The sequence below is a fragment of the Halichoerus grypus genome, chromosome 15, assembly GCF_964656455.1.
Source record: "Halichoerus grypus chromosome 15, mHalGry1.hap1.1, whole genome shotgun sequence".
Classification (NCBI taxonomy): Eukaryota; Metazoa; Chordata; class Mammalia; order Carnivora; family Phocidae; genus Halichoerus; species Halichoerus grypus.
This window is the reverse complement of record NC_135726.1, coordinates 51,881,933-51,899,389: the sequence shown is the minus strand read 5'-3', so window position 1 is coordinate 51,899,389 and position 17,457 is coordinate 51,881,933. Positions and strand designations below refer to the sequence as shown.

General features: G+C 46.2%; 1 protein-coding gene across 1 annotated transcript; it reads left to right on the top strand.

Moving 5' to 3' along the window:
- Positions 1-12,647: 12,647 nt before the first annotated feature.
- On the top strand, positions 12,648-13,926 carry LOC118534467 (insulin growth factor-like family member 3). Its single transcript, XM_036090348.2, has 3 exons — positions 12,648-12,672; positions 13,481-13,531; positions 13,631-13,926. Exons 1-3 carry the CDS (start codon positions 12,648-12,650, stop codon positions 13,924-13,926), a joined length of 372 nt encoding a protein of 123 aa, XP_035946241.2.
- Positions 13,927-17,457: the final 3,531 nt, after the last annotated feature.

Genomic DNA, 17,457 nt, shown 5'->3' with positions numbered 1-17,457 from the left:
AGAGACAGAATCTTTCAAGCAGACAACGTATGGAGCATGGAGCCCAACGCGGGGCTCAATCTCACGACCCTGAGATCATGACCTGAGCCAAAGCCAAGAAGTGGACGCTCAACCCACTGAGCCACCCAGGGGCCCCGTCCCCTCTCTGGTTGTTTTTAAAAAGAAAAGACACACAGGAACTCATGGCCCTAAGATCAAGACCCACAAGAGCTGGACATTTAACCCAGGCACCCTATGAATTCCTTTTTGAACATCTAATGATCAACATGCTGATATTCTACAACCCATCACTATCAAACACCATGATAAACTCGGGTCAATTCTCAGCTTCAAGGATTGCTTTTTTCTTTCTTTCTTTCTTTTTTTCTTTTCTTTTCTTTTCTTTTCTTTTCTTTTCTTTTCTTTCTTTCTTTCTTTCTCTCTCTCTCTCTCTCCTTCCTTCCATCCTCCCTCCCTTCCATCCTTCCCTTCTTTCCTTCCTTCCTTTTTTTTTTTAAAGCTTTTATTTTTAAGAAATCTCTATACCCAATGTGGGGCTCAAACTCACAACCTTGAGATCAAGTCTCATGATCCACTGACTGAGCCAGCTGGGCACCCCTGACTCTAAGTTTCTTTCTTTTTTTTAAAGATTTTATTTATTTGACAGAGAAAGACACAGTGAGAGAGGGAACACAAGCAGGGGGAGTGGGGGAGGGAGAAGCAGGCTTCCTGCAGAGCAGGGAGCCCGATGCGGGGCTCGATCCCAGGACCCTGGAATCATGACCCAAGCGGAAGGCAGAAGACGCTTAACGACTGAGCCACCCAGGCGCCCCAGACTCTAAGTTTCTTAATTCACACAGCTGAAAAGTGGTTTTGCATGGAGTCCAAAGGCAAAACAGGCAGGGAACTGGTCTCCCATTCTCACTTCCTGAAGGCTCACAGCAACTTGTGTAGAGTCCAAAACAATTCTGTGAAGCAGCAGGAATGTGTGAGATTAGCGTAACAATAAGATGCACCAAACTATGGAAATAAAATGAAGCATCCATCCCCCCACCTCCGGCACCCTGGTCTAGGTACACTCCTCAAAGTACAACAGGAACTTTTTCTGGTTTTAGGCCTTGTAAACGATATACCTATTTCTTGGTTTGTCTGCAGGACTCACTTCTTCCTTCTCATTTTTATGAGTCGTAATTTGTAAATTTTTGAGGAGTAATGGACGGCATTGTTGACTATTTTTTTCCTACCTTAATTTTTTTCTCTATTTTTTCACCCAAGCAAAGCAATACAACTCCCTGTGCCTTGGATAGTTTCGCTCCTAAAAGTCAGTTTGGAAAAACTCACAATTTTTATTCAGCGAGGTAATTCTTTTAAGCCCTCTGTAAACGTTAGTGGGCTAGTTCTATCACTGTGACAGAGACTTACTGGCTACTTGCTGATGTTGAACTGGCCTGCTTTCCTTGCCACTTGCTCCCTGGTTTAGATAAAAATAAGCTCTGATTAATTTCTCCCTGTGGGATGACATTTCTCTCTCAAGAATCTTGGCAGAACACTTGTCCTGGGAACAATCCATCATCAACTACCTTCTATTTGTGAGCAGTCTTGAATTTCTGGCTCATCACTGTTTTTTTTCTGCCTTGGATTCTGAAACATCTGCTCTGGTTTATTTGCGCTCGTGGACCAATGCACATTACACATCAGCAGAACGCATCCCGGAGCACAGGGAGGGAGAGTGGCATCCAGACACCAGAGGGATGAGGAATGAAGCCAGGACCTGGGGAGCCAGCATCTCTCCCTGGGGTTTTGGCCTCTCCCTGCCTCCCAGATCCACCGCTGAGCTCCCCAGCTCCTGAACAATACTCCTGGCAAACCAGGGCCAGATCTGAAAACTCCAGGTTATTTTAGTTTTTCTGGTTTTTTTTTTCCTCCACCCTTTCTTTTTCCCTTTCCTTGTTGGAACTTAATATTCTCTCTTTCTAAAAAAAGATTTTATTTATTTATTTGAGAGAGAGAGAGAAAAAAAAAAAACATGAGTTGAGGGGGCAGAGGGAGAGGGAGAAGCAGACTCCCTGCTGAGCTGGGAGCCAACACGGGGCTGGATCCCTGAATGGGATCATGACCTGAGCTGAAGGCAGACACTTAACCGACTGAACCACCCAGGCACCCCTGAACTTAATATTCTCTTAATGGAAAATAATCTTAAATTTGTTGTTGTTCTTTCCCTGTAAATTTCCAGCTTCCAGACACGGGATGGATAGTAGTAATTCCAGTGGTGTCTTGGGAAATGTTGAATGAGGACCAGTATGAGGGCAATAAGATGAGTTCGAGGCCAGCCATGATAAATGAGAGCAATTTAGACACACGGAGTAGGAGATAGTTTCTAGCCTTTGCCAGAAATGACGTAAGCAGGAAAGAAAAACTTCCACTGAGAAACTGCTCTAGGCAATTATCCTGTGTAACAGAATGTAGAAATCCTACAGAAAATACAACAAACAAAACTACAATGGTTTACAAAATCAATACACCAAAGGAAAAAAAAATTAGTGCTAAATAACAGAAAGGATTAAGGAAACCTGACCTTTTAATTTGCACAATTAGAGAGATCTTCCCAGAAGTAACTTTAGGGGGGGAAACCACGGGCAACGCATTCAAGGAGCATATTCCCTCCCTAACTTCCTCTCATCTGAACCCACCAAAAAGTTCTCTAAGGCAGACATAACGCATAGGCTGTGCTAACACAAGTACTGGAACAGGACTGAATTGTACAAACTAAAAAGGAGACCTCGTCCCTCGCTCCCCCATTTCCTGGCACAGTTATTCCCGGTTTTATTCCTGTTTGGCTTCTAGCTCTACCAACAATATGGATTTATTTCCTCATGTACCCACTTTGAAATTATCTACTCACTTTCTCCCTCCACTTTCTGCTTTTGAAATCATTTATTTTGTTTTTAGAGGTGGTGGCCTTTACTTACTTTGTATTTGTATAGATGTGGCATTCAAATGAAACAATACTGATTTCTCTCTGTCTTTAGGTTAATCCACTAAATTCAACTCATTGAAATCCAATCTGTATTGGATTGGATGATTTGGGGTAATTTTTTAAGTTCTGAAGGTTTCCGCCAATTTGTATTTTACCAAAGTTTATCTTGTAGGTGATTTAGCCATCGGGCAATTGTTGTCTGCTCTGTTATCCACCTTGTTGTTGTGCACTGAGATGAGACCATGAGCATATTTTATTAGTTTCTAGCCCTACTTCCTAATATCCCATTGTCCTTCAAACTACTTGCACACAGAACTCCATGTATGTTCATATATGACTTATGATTCAAGATGGTTTTCATGGGGCACCTGGGTGGCTCAGTCGTTAAGCGTCTGCCTTCGGCTCAGGTCATGATCCCAGGGTCCTGGGATCGAGCCCCGCATCGGGCTCCCTGCTCTGCGGTGAGTCTGCTTCTCCCTCTCCCTATGCCTGCCACTCCCCCCTGCTAGTGCTCGTTCTCTCTTTTTCTGTGTGCAATAAACAAATAAAATATTTTTTTAGAAGGATTTTATTTATTTATTTGAGAGAGAGAGACAGAGATAGCAAGCGGGGAGGAGAGGGAGAAGCAGGCTCCCCGCTGAGCAGGGAGCCTGATGCGGGACTCGATCCCAGCATCCTGGGATGTGCCAGTCACTCTGGCTCAATGTGCCAGTCACTCTGAGCTCAACTCACTATCACCACCACTCCCTTTTGAGTCTGGGAACTACATTTTTCCAGAATCACCTTCCAGATAGGGGGGCCCAGAGGTGAACCACAGAATGTGAAAGACTCAGAAGTAACAGGCACCGTTCTGTCCTCATGCAGGTCACCTTCTGACCCCTGCCAAAAGCAGACAGACAGAAAGCGGCAAGGGATGGTGAACTTCCACAGACATAGGCAGACTGGACCCCAGCCACAGCTTCCAGGCCCGACTCGGCATCTTTATTGGAGCAAATCAAGACAGAGTGTGGTACTTGGGATGCAGGTTTCAGGCTGGCAAATGTGTTATCAAAACCCCCCAGTAAGGGGGCGCCTGGGTGGCTCAGTCAGTTAAGTATCTGCCTTTGGCTCAGGTCATGTTCCCTGGGTCCTGGGATCGAGCCTGATGTTGGGCTCCCTACTCAGTGGGGACTTTGCTTCTCCCTCTCCCTCTGCCCACCCCCCCCACCTGCTTGTGCTCTCTCTCTCTCAAATAAATAAAATCTTAAAAAAAAAAACCCTCAGTCGGAGTGGACCTCTAGAAAGATAAAGACGGAGAACGTGCACCTTTCCCTATCTCTTGGTATAGCTATAAAAGCAAACATAAGAAGGCTCAGAAAAGTACAGAGAAGAGGCAGACCAAACAGGGACCCTGAGACCTGAGAAATGGCACAGTAGTGAGTTTGCTTGAGTTTTCCTTGTGCTTCATATATCCCAGATGTGGTGCTCGAGAAGCCAGCAAGCCAGAAAGGCCAAAGACTGAGGGAAAAAAAAAAAAAAGAGAGAGAGAGAGAAAATAAAAGCTTGTTTTCTCCAGCCAAAGGGTCAGGAAAGGGGCAGCCTATGTAAGAACTTTCAGATGATAACTACCCTATTCACCCAGCAGCACAGTGCCAGAGTAGGTCTGTTACGCCAGAAAATGTAAACAGTATCTAGAGTCTCACAATATCCACAATGTCCAGATTTCCACAGAAAATCATGCTTGAGGGGCGTCTGGGTGGGTCAGTCGGTTGGGCAGCCAACTCTTGGTTTTGGCTCAGGTCATGATCTCAGTGTCATGGGATCAAGCCTGAGTCAGGCTCTGCACTCAGTGGGGAGTCTGCTTGAGATTCTCTCCCTCCATCTCCCCCTGCCACTCCCCCCACTCGTGCTCTCTCTCTAAATAAATAAAATCTTTCTTTTTTAATCATGCATGATACCAAGAACCAGGAAACCTCCACCTGAATGAGAAAAGATGAATCAACAGATGCCAACACTGAAGTGCCAACAGGTGATGGAATGACTTGGTAAGGATCTATAAGTCGTAAAAATGCTTACAGACGCAATCACAAACATGCTTGACATGAACAATGAGTCTAGGAATATGAGGAATTTGAGAAACAAGACAGAGGATCATAGGGGAAGGGAGGGAAAAATGAAACAAGACGAAACCAGAGAGGGAGACAAACCATAAGAGACTCTTAATCTCAGGAAACAAACTGAGGGTTGCTGGAGTGGAGGGGGTTGGGAGGGATGGAGTGGCTGGGTGATGAACACTGGGGAGGATATGTGCTATGGTGAGCGCTGTGAATTGTGTAAGACTGATGAATCACAGACCTGTACCCCTGAAACAAATAATACATTATATGTTAATTAAAAAAAAAAAAAAAGAAAGAGTCTCAGGAAATAAGAAAAATAGATGTAAAGAAGAACCACACCTCTGGGATCAACAACAGAATGAAGATTACAGAGGGAAGGCTCATTCAATCTGCGGATAGAACAATAGCAATTACCCAGTGTGAACAACAGTGAGAAAACAGACTGGGGGGAACAAAATGAACAGAGTTTCTGGGACCTTTGGGCCTATAACAAAAGATCTAACATTACTGTCACTGGAGTACTGGAAGGACAGGAGAAAGAGGAAAACCGACAAAGATTTTGATGAAAAAATGACTGAAGATTTCCCATACCTGGCAAAAGCCATAAACTTATAGACTCAAGAACGTATCTGCCTAAAGACAGATCCTCCAGAAGGAATTCGTGTGTTAGAAATCCACTGCCCAGGGTGCCTGGGTGGCTCAGTTGGTTAAGCAACTGCCTTCGGCTCAGGTCATGATCCCAGGGTCCTGGGATCGAGTCCCGCATCGGGCTCCCTGCTCAGCAGGGAGTCTGCTTCTCCCTCTGACCCTCCCCCCTCTCATGCTCTCTCTATCTCATTCTCAAATAAATAAATAAAATCTTTAAAAAAAAAAAAAGAAATCCACTGCCCAGGAGTTTCATCAACCAGGAAAGATGGACTCTTATCACAGGAGAGGAGACAAGAAGTTGATACCAAACCCAGACAGACATTGTCACAAACTATCATACCTCCCATCTATCCTTCTTAGGGCCCATTCAGCTTTCCTAGAAATCATTTACTCCTGGTGCACCTGGGTGGCTTAGTCGGTTGAGCATCCAACTCTTGGTTTCAGCTGAAGTCATGATCTCATGGTTGTGGGATCAAGCCCCGCGTAAGGCTCCGTGCTCAGCACATAGTCTGCTTGAGATTCTCTCTACCCCTCCCTTTCTCTCTCTCTCTCTCTCTAAAATAAATAAATACATCTTTAAAAAAAAAACATTTACTCTTCCCTAACAGGCCTACCTCCTTCCTCCCCTTTCCCTATTAGGATGGTATTTAATCCTGAAATCTCTGTCACCTTGGGGAGTTACCCATTTTCCCCTTGGGTATCTCCTATGTACATATGAAGTGTACGTGTGAGTAAACTTTTGTTTTTCTCTCATTAATCTTTTATGAAAGGGATCTCTGCTCAGAACTCAGAAGGAAAATTATTCTCTCCTCCCCTATCACAGAATGGGTGAATAAACTTCATCCCGCTATACTCTTATGATTTGTATACTTTGCTGTATGTACATTGTGTGTTAATAAAAATCACGTTATCAGGAATCAATTTTTTTTCCCCAAAATGACGTTAGGGTTTTCTGCTCCTTCCAGCTCCTGTAAAAGGTCTGAAATCTTCTGCGGGGAGTAACATGGCCACCGTTCTGCCGCTGCCTCCCGCCCCTCCCCATTGACTGCATCATCCACTCATACTCTCGATGGCAGTCCTCCCTTTGAGGTCCAACCCTTCATGAAGGTGTTGTGTGGGGTGGCAGCTCATGGATCTGGTTCTAAGCTGAATAAGGCACTGTCTCCACACCCCATTCCAGGAGCAGGTAGACTGCAAAGCTTTTCGTGCAAACTATGGGTCTTTCTTTTTGATTCCTCTCTTCACTGTAATGCTTCCCCAAAAAAGAAGAGAATGAACTTGTCGCCAGCTTCGGGGGTGAAAGGTCCTCACATTCTCCCCTTAGTTTATAACATGCATCTGATCCTAATAACCATCTCCTTATTGCTTTGTGACTTCCTAATGTGGCTGGGTAATTTCTTGAGAGAACTATTCCCTTAAATCTCTCCCCATGTTCCCAGAAAGGAGCAAGCCATTTTTGTATTTTTAGGACTCAGTATTTCTTGCAGGGCAGAAAGCAGAAGCTCTTTGGCCTTTTCTTGTCCATTGGTAAAGTCCAAGTTCTCCAAAGACTGTGCCCTAGATCCTCATTGTGGGGAGGGTGAGCTGAGTCACAAGACATATGCAGGCCAGAAGGAAATGCAGGTCAGCTGGGCCCTGGGCTCACCTTAGGAAAATGTCAGAACACGAGGGGGTAGCGGCTCGATGGACTCACGGAGCTGTAGCCTGGGCACAGAGGGTCCCAGTCATGGCAAATATGTGAGTTTTTATAAAAGTTATCTCTTTTCCCATTAATTCACTCCCCATGGGAGACAGCTGTGCCTGGTGGTTCAGTATGATGTCCATCTGTCAAGCCACCAGGACCACTGGAATGATTTCTGATCTCTGCCTGCTCAGCTCTACAGGTGGGAGCCTTGCAGCCCCAGAAGGCAATGATAACTGGGCCAGCGGAGGACACGAGGTGGAGAGAGGTGGCCTTTGGTTGGCTGGTGGTGAGCAGGTGGAGAAACTGAGACCTCTGTTGGTGAGGGTGTGGCGAGGGGACTCTCTTCACAGATGAGAGCAGAAAGGGGTGACCTGCTGCCAGCCTCAGGTGTTCCTTGTTCTTGAGACAAAGACACAGTTTGGGGGTTGATTGTTTCTGACAGCAGATGGGGAGCTGAGGGGATCACAATAACACCTGTCACAGCAATACCCAACATCTACGGACCAGTTATTCTGTTTTGTTCTTGATATTCCGGCACTTATTTGGGTCACCACGCAATGGCTGCAGGATGGGGATGCTCTTGTTATTGACATGAAAAAACATCTTTATTAGGAAAACTTCCAAATGTACACAATATTGCAGAGTCCAAGGAACCCTCCAATGCATACAGCTGGCGTCAAGTGGTAACATCACAGAGCACATCAGTATATTTTCCTGGCATGTTATTAGAAGCAGGGAGGAGGCCAGGCTAGTCAGAGCAGGAGAAGCACAGGGTAGGAGACGGTCAGGGGCAATGGGCATGAGGAAACTCCCAGAAGCCTCTGGGGCAGGGGTCAGAATTTGAATTCTATTTTAAATATGATAGGAAACCATGAAAGAGTTTTTTATTGAGTTTGGGAGCATAGACGAAGAGGAAGTTGGGGATAAGGGAGGAATTCTGAAGAGAGCTGTCGGTGTTGTGTGAGTCCCAAAAGGGAAGGGCTGGCAGGTTGCTTCTCTGCTCACTGAAGCCTAGAGAGGGAGTTTCAAGGTGCCCATGGACTTTAAGAACTTAATATGTGCTCCTAGGACATAGCGTATTACTATCTGACTTGCAGCTGGAAAACTAAAAGGCAAGTTTCCGTGTAGGTACCGTATGGTGGACCAAGAGAGAGAAGGTTGCCCTGACCAGGGGCCTGCAGCCCCTAGTATTTCTGAGCAGAGATGGGAGGGTGGGGGCAACCCCTCTGGACCAGACATGGGCCCATGAACAAGAGCAGACACATGAGGTCAAGTTATGGAAGATCAGGCAGAGGAGGGGACACTCAGCAGAGACCAGCAGGCTTCCCGATGAGCAGGGAGCCCAATGTGGGGCTCGATCCCAGGACCCTGGGATCAGGACCTGAGCCGAAGGCAGACGCTTAACCGACTGAGCCACCCAGGCGTCCCCACAGAAGAGTTTGAAACAACAAATTGCTCAAACATTACCTATATGTTGGCTGCTGGCAGGGAAGTAATAAATTAATTCATGAAACTATTTCTGTAAGACTAATGGTTAACATGGATCAAGCACATAATATGTTATGAGATATTACCCAAGTTTTCTTATGTGTGTTACCTTATTTTATTCTCGAAACAAAGAGTTATGTTGGGTGCTAATTCTTATTGCAAACTTATAGGTAAGAAAATTGAACGAAGCACAGTGAAGTTAAGCAGCTTGCCCAGGACCACAAAGCCAGTGAGAAACAGAACCAGGATTTGAATCCAAACTAACTCTAGAGCTCATGTTCTTCAACATAATTCTAGAATGCTTCCCAGCAGGGTCAGGACGAGCATAATTTAGTAACAGAAGTAACTGAGGTCTATTGAAACAACTGCGGTTATATACCTTGTGTGCAAAATTTCAGAAGGTGCCACGGAAAACCTCCGTGATCAAGATAAGTAATACATGAGTGAGACATTTTTTTTTAAATCAAAATTAACACACACACACACAAAGATCCATGCTGAAAACCCCCACCTCCCTATATGCCGTTTGCTTTGGCCGAAAAACCCTTCTGCTCCCAGTGAAGCATTTTGAACAAAAAAAATTTCAGGATGACAATTTCAATGGATATCACATTATTGGTAGCCTGAGGCTTCCAGAGATTCCGCCCCTCCCAGGTCCTTCCAAACGGTCTGCTCCACAGAGGGGTTGCTGCCTGAGGCTCTGGAGTAAAGGTGGGGTGGTACCTAGCAAGCGGGCTGTGTTTTCCAGCTTCTCGGCAGCTTCCTGTTGTGGTCACTGGAGGGGGCCTCAGCCCCCCACTCTGTTCCTCGACCTTTACCTTTGCTGTGGCCCAAGGGGGCCTCTTTTGCGTGATCTGGGTGGTGACCTCTACCCCGAGGAAGAACCAGAGGGCCTTGCCAGTAGTGGGATTACCCTGAGGAAACAATGCTCCCCACTGGGAGAGTGTAGCCAGGATTTTGAAATAAGGCAGTCCCAAATTCAAATCCTGACACTGTTTTACGACCATGTATCATCTGGAAACCTTTATGTATCTAACTTTAATTTCCTTCTCTATAAAATGCAAGTAGTTCACTTAATCCCTTAACAAATGTGTCCTGAGTGGCGAGCTGGGCACTGTTCTAGGTGTTGGGTACAGCATGGTGACCAAACAATAGCCAATAAACCTCCTGAGGTTTAAGGATATTGTAACCAAGAGGTGGGGTTCTAAAGTCTTAGCATAAATCCCAGCTTTGCCACGTCATCACTGTGAGACCTTGGGCAAATTATTTAACCCCACCGAGTCTCTGTTACCTCCTCTTTAAAATTCAGGTAAAATACTACCCTTATAACCGTTGTGAGCATCCAATGAAGTAATGCATGTAAAATGCTCAGGGCAGGGCCAGGAGTGTGGTCAAACATAACTGATTATTACTCCTTCCCATGGCCTACATAGCTCCGTGGTCCTCCTGCCTCCCCCCACCCCACCCTTCACTCCATCCCAGAGTAGCCAAACCAGACTTTGGGACATCGTTCTTGCTGTTCTGTTCCCTCCGCCCGGAACTCCCTTTCCACAGCTGGCTTCTTCAGATCTCTCTGAAGTGACCCTCCTCTGGGTCTTCCTCTATCGTGTCAGCTTCCTAGGTCTCCCCCACTGCTCTTTCTCAACACTCATGTGATTTCTTAGCTCGTATTACAATCTCTGATAGTTTTATCATTTGCTTGTCTGGTTTTGCTTCTTTTGTTTGTTTTTGGCATTCTTCCCCATTGGTGTGTGACCTCCATTTCAGCAGGGACTGGGGCTGGCTGGCCTGGTCAGAGCCCATGTCCCCACCACACGCCCTGGAGCCTCACTGAGTGTTCAGCCCATGGGTAACCTCTGACCCGGTGCATCACCTTTGAGTCCTATCTCCAAGTCCCCTTTACTCTATCCCCATGCCTTTGCTTATGCTGATCCCATGGCTCTTCCAGAAGTCCTCCCTAACCCTCTGGACTCCCCCATGGTACCCACCCGGGGCTGTCACTGTCCTGGGATGGGTCTGTCCTCCCCATGTACTGTGAGCCCCAGAAAGACAGGACCAAGGATGTCATGGTCCCTGCCGGGGCCCCAGCACAGGACAGGACACAGGAGGAGTGGTCAGTGGATAGGTATTAATCCAGCCAAGTGCAGGGTATTGTTGGAATACATAATGAAAATTTACTGGCAAACTGAAGTGGCAGAGAAGCTGCCATTCCAGGCAGAGGGATTGGCTTGGAGAAATCCGAGAAGAAAGAGTGTGGCATGAGTGGGAACCATCAGAAGGGGATAGATCAGCAGGGATCAGATGACAAAGAGCCTACAAGCCATGGTGAGGGGTCTGAATGCCAACCTAAGGCCCTGGGGATCCTGGATGGGTGCAAGCAGCAGAGGAACTGGTTCATATTGGTACTTCAGAAGATCCCACTACCTGCCTTGTTGGGGAAAGAGGGGAAGCACTGTTTGTCCCCAGGTGAGTGATGACTGATAAGTGATGATAATGAAAGGGCCTGGATGAGCTGGACCAGAGCAGGCCGAGGGGATAGTGACATCCCAGAATGAAAAGGATAGGGTACCTGTCTTCAGAGGAGCCAGGCCTGGTTAGACTCCTGACGATGCCCCTACCACGTGCATGACAGTGGGCACGCATCTTTACTTCCTTTTCCTCCCCTGTAAAATGAAGTTAATACAAAAAAAAAAAAAAAAAAAAAATGAAGTTAATACAAACATAGTGATCCGAAGGGGCACCTGCACCCCAATGTTTATAGCAGCATGTCCACAATAGCCAAACTATGGAAAGAGCCCAGATGCCCATCGACAGAAATATGCATAAAGATGTGGTGTGTATATATATATATATACACACACACACACACACATATACACAATGGAGTATTACTCAGCCATCAAAAAATGAAGTCTTGCCATTTACAACAACACGGATGGAACTAGAGGGTATTATGCTAAGCGAAATAAGTCAATCAGAGAAAGACATATATCATATGATTTCATTCATATGTGGAATTTCTAAGAAACAAAACAGAGGATCATTGGGGAAGGGAGGGAAAAATAAAATCAGACGAAATCAGAGAGACAAACCATGAGGAACTCTTTAACTCTAGGAAACAAACTGAGGGTTGCTGGAGGGGGTGGGTAGGGGGATGAGGTAACTGGGTGATGCATATTAAGGAGGGCAAGTAATGTAATGAGCACTGGATGTTATATCCAACTGACGAATCACTGAACTCTACCTCTGAAATGAATAATACACTATATGTTAATTAATTGCATTTAAATAAAATAAAAAAAAATTTTAGAGAATTAAGTTTGGAGTGGGAACCAAGATGAGTATGGCACTGGGCACGAGCTGAGAAACTGAATCAGGGATGTGGATGGAGCTGAGCCCGGGGATGTGGAACGGGTGTTGCTAGGATGAAGTCTTCATTCTCCTCAGTGCCCAGGATGCAAACTGCTGAGAAGTTCAACTGGGCTGAGGCCAAGCTGAGGCCAAGCTGCAGCCAGGTGAAACCTGAAGTAGCCCAGGAAGCAGCAATGAGCCAGTCTGTGACACTGTTTTCAGTTCACACCTAAGGGCAGACCAGTTAGTCCCCTCCTAAAGCAACTATGTGCTGGTGGTTCCAATAGAATCCACTGGAGAGCTGGGGGTGGCCTGATCGGAACAGCGCAATCAGAAACTGGTGACGAAGTTTGGGGCAGCTGTCTACAATAAAGTTCCAGACTCGATCGCCCTCCTTCACTGTCCTAGAGCCTCTTCAGAAGCGATGACATCACGAAGCTCCATCTTAGGTAAGGAGGACCCCCAAATGCTACCATCATATCACCCCAACCCCAGCGCAGCTCCCAAACCTCAACATCATCCCGGGCTCCTCCCCACCCCTGGGAACCTCAGAAGCATCTCTGACAAACAGCTCCCTTCTTTAACAAACCAGAAACCTTCTCTCTGGGAGCCAAGGCTGAGGACTCAGTCTTCCCTGAATGCCCCTCCCCTGGACAGCCCCAGCTACTCAGGGCCTGGCTGAGCTAACTCCCTTGCGGACGCACCTTTAAATCACCCTAACCTGTGGCTTCTTCCATACTCACCTGCCTTCCCTGAGGACCCCACGGCCACTTTCTCCGCCCCATGCTCCACCTTGCCGTATAATGATTTATAAGAAACATATATTTGGTCATTCAGATAACCAAAATATATTCCTCAGGTATATTTGGTCTTCAGAGTTTGGGAAAATGACTCAGAACCGTAAAGGTGAAATGGGTGTCTTGTTATTCATGAAGGTAACTTTTGGACCCACCCAAGAATGGGTGCCGGTAGCCAGGAGGCCCGACCCTGTGAATGAAGGAGTGGAAACTTCATTCCCACCTTCCCCAGCTCCTGGGAGGAGAGAGGGGCTAGAGACCGAATCAGCCTTGTAGGACTGAGCCCAGAACCTGTTAGAATCTGATTCTATCTCTGCATAGACAGCTGCAGAATGGAGTTGAATTCTCAGACACCCTGCTGGTGTCTCAGAATTGTTTGGCATTGTGTGTGCAGGAAGCCCCCAAATGCTGGTACTTCGGGGAACCATAAAAGAGCCCCGCCCCCTTCTTTTTCCCATAGTTCCTGTCTGCGTAACAATCTTCCTCCTCCAGTGTGCAAAAGTAGTCACAGGTAAGGACAAGGACTGGGAAGAATGGGGAGGGAGGAGGCTGCCCTCAGAAAGTGGGTATCTGGTCTTCCTTGGACCCACACCATCAGTGTCTCCGCCAGATGCCCCCATGGCCTCAGGCCTGTGGCCGTGCCAGCCTGCCCCCAGGTGTGGGGACCAGATCTACAACCCCCCGGAGCAGTGCTGTGATGACGACACCATCCTGCCTCTGAATCGGACTCGCCTTTGTGGCCCCAACTGCACCTTCTGGCCCTGCTTTGAATGCTGCTGCCCTGAGTCCTTTGGCCCCCAGAAGTTTGTTGTGAAGTTGAAGGTCCTGGGTGTCAAGTCCCGGTGCTTCTCATCCCCTACCTCCAGAAACTGCCCCAGGCAAGGGCCCCTAACTGCTCATGGCTGAGGGAAGGAAGGAGGGATGAGCTACGTAGAGGGTCACAAGAGGATCCCCTGTCCTGTTGTCGTTCTTGTTTAATTTTTTTTTAAGTTTATTTAAGCAATCTCTACACCCAACGCTGGGCTCAAACTCACAACCCCGAGATCAAGAGCCACACACTCTAATGACTGAGCCAGCCAGACCACCCCCTCCCTACAACCTGTTGTTTTACCTCTGGCCATTTCTGGAATCTTCCCACTCTTCCTTGCCTGTGTCTCATAATTTCCTAATTTTTCTTTCTCTGTGGCCAAAGGAAACTTTTCTAGACGAGCTCCTCATGAAAATGTGATGTTTTCCACATGCTAGCAAAGACCCCAACCTACATCACTAGCTTCCCCCCAGTTCCTGCAGGGTAGGCAGGAAAACAGAGAAGCTGATCCTGTGCCGGGCCCTGGGCTGCCCATCTTGGGACACTCAGAGACTCCCCCAAGACCTTCATCTCCTTGTGCCTCAGTCCCTCATCTGTAAAACAGGGGTAATACCCATCTCCCTGAGCCACTGAGGCACTGTAAGGAAGATTCTCAGGATTTGAGTATTAAGGGGGAGCAGGATGAGATGAAAACCCTTTTCTTGAAAACTGTGCATGTGTATTTTGAAATGGAAACACATAAATTAAAAAAGAATGTACATCAACAAAGACGTATGAAATTTAGAAAGCAGCTTCTAGAATATCTACCTGATGGCTTCGTGTTGCATGAATTTATAAAATCGAAACTTCTCTTTTCATTTTCTCATTGGCTTAATCTCCTCTGAAACTGGATAAAGCAAACGTCACTTAAAATGGAGTCAGGAGCCCAGAAAGGGAAGCTTTCATGCTATAACACACACAACTCTTCGCAGAACCAACTGGAAGAAGCCTCCAGGACTACCTCAGCAAGAGGAAGATTCTGTCCTGGCAAAAGCCCAGTCAGTCAATGAGAAGCCACTACTCTCAGAACTCCTGGTGTACTCCAATGGGCTTTTCCTTTCTAATAGTCCCTCCCACCTCCCTGGGTTCCTCTATAAAAAATTAGTCTCCCCTTTGTTTTCTGGACTTGCCTGTGGTTTTGCCATGGCTTGGATCAGATTCTAAATCTCTGCTATTCCTGAAAAAAAAATTGGGGGGGGGGGGGAGACAGGCTGGTAAAATAACATTTCTAACGTCGACATTACATACCCAAATGAGACGAAATCACTGTCTCGAAGAGACTGGCACAGCCACGAGAGACAGCCGCACACCCATGTTTGCTGTGGCATTATTCACAACAGCCAAGACATCCATACCCAACAACCTAAACAGCCATCGACAGAAGAACAGATAAAGAAAATGTGGGAGACATTATAAATACCACGGACTATTGTTCAGCCATAAAAAGAGGAAATCTTGCCATTTGTGACGACATCAATGAACCAGGAAGGCTTTATGCCAAATGCAGGAAGCCAAACAGAGAAAGACAAATAGTGTATAATATCACTTAAACGGAGAATATACGACAACAACAAAAAGCTGATTTCATAGAAACAGAGCATAGGTAGAATGGTGGGTGCCATGGGCTGGGAGGAGGAAGAAATGAAGAGAGAGGTTAAAGACTACACACTTTCTGCTATAAGAGTAAGTTCTGAGGGGGGACGCCTGGGTGGCTCAGTCGGTTAAGCGTCCACCTTCAGCTCAGGTCATGATCTCGGGTCCTGGGATCGAGCCCCACATTGGGCTCCCTGCTCAGCGGGGAGTCTGCTTCTACCTCTGCCTCTCCGCTCTGGCTTGTGCTCCCTCCCTCTCTCATAAATAAAATCTTAAAAAAAAAAAAAAAAAAGACTGTCATAAAAAAAAAGAGTAAGTTCTGAGGATCTCATGTACAGTATGGAGATGATAGTTAATAATACATATGGTATTGTATACTTGAAAGTTGCTATGAGCAGATCTTAAGCAGTCTCAAAAAACACATAGTTTGCTATGTGAGGTGATGAATGTGTTAATTATCTTAGTAACAGCCCCACAATATAAACGTATATGGTGAAAATCAGTAACGGCAAACCTCATTACAATGAAGTGGGAAGGTTTGGGCAGGGGGAGCTCTCACGCCCTACCACTCATAGTCAATTGCACACCCAACAGGAAGAGACGGACTTGACCTTGCATGATCTTGAACTCGCAGGAGGATACCACTCACAGGGGGAAGGAAGCGGCTTTCCTCATCCCTCCAAGCAACAGCTCCCTCAGGGAGAAGCCACCACTCTTGGAATTCCAAACTTGCCTGTGGTTTGGCCACAGCTTGTTTGTCTGGGATTGCAGTTCTCCTGTGTTCCTCCAATAAACCCATCTTTTGCTGACAGAATAACTGGCTGAGTCTATTTTTAAAGCTAACAATGATGTAGAAAATGTCAGGGTTCAGAGTCGAGGGCCAAGAAAGAATTCTATAGCACGGGGACAGGACCCGGGGGCAGAAAGAGCTTCACTGGGGTTGCGACAGGAAACTGATGATAAACTTTCAAGTTGGAAGGGGGTTACCGACAGCACAAACGTCCAAGGTATTTTGCAAACAAGGTTTCCAGGACCCTAAGGGGACTAACCGTTCTTAGGAAAAGGTCATTTATTACTGTTTAGTAAAAATTCAGTCATGAATTTTTCAGTGTATACAATGGGCTTGGGAGTACAACTGCCACCAGACATCTTGGTGGGGGCGGGCAGTAAGGAAATTTAATTTTTTCTTTGCCTTTGTTTCCCACATCAACAACACACAAAAAAGTTAATTCTGTAAGGTGATGAATGCGTTCATTATCTTGATCTTGGTAATAATTCCACAAAATATATGCGTATGAAATCATCATACTGAATAATTTAAACATACACAGTACGTTTGTCAATTATCCCTCAATGAAGCTGAAAAAAACATTTAAATGGCATCATTTCGATGAACAAAGCATGCCTCATGGAATATAATTACGAAGCAGCTTTGGTCTTCCCACCTCTTTCCTTTTACGTATTTTTCTGTAGTGCTAGTTTTTCCCCTGCCCCTGGATAAAAAGATCAAAACCCATGAAATTTCCTGGTCCCTTTTATTTAATAAATATCCTCCTCTGACCCATTTAAAATGTCCAGAGGCCCCCGGGGTGGCTCAGTCGGGTAAACATCCAACTCTTGCTTTCCGCTCAGGCTTGATCTCAGGGTTGTGAGATCAAGCCCGGCATCCAGCTCCACACTGGGTGTGGAGCCTGCTTGGGATTCTCTCTCTCTCCCTCTCCCTCTGCCCCACGGGCTCTCTCTCTCTCTCTTAAAAAAAAAAAAAAAAGTAAAAAGTAAAATGTCCAGAAGTATGTAAAAGTGAAAACAACCATCTTGATTGAAAGTTACATTTTCTCCCTCCTAGCTCTGGCCCGCAGGAAAAGTGGAAGGCTGAAACCGAGGAAGGAATGTGGGCACCTTTTACTCTTCTCTCCCCCACGCACTTTTAGGAATCTTCTCCCAGTCTGCTGACTTAGTTTCCGAACCTATCGCTGAAGGAGCCGGGGAAGGGATGA

What these genes read in the sequence shown, in the direction of transcription:
- LOC118534467 (XM_036090348.2), top strand. Translation starts at nt 12,648, where the DNA reads ATGACATCACGAAGCTCCATCTTAG. An exon ending in ATCACGAAGCTCCATCTTAG is followed by an intron (nt 12,673 to 13,480) that starts GTAAGGAGGACC and finishes TTTTTCCCATAG; the next exon opens with TTCCTGTCTGCGTAACAATC. An exon ending in GTGTGCAAAAGTAGTCACAG is followed by an intron (nt 13,532 to 13,630) that starts GTAAGGACAAGG and finishes TGTCTCCGCCAG; the next exon opens with ATGCCCCCATGGCCTCAGGC.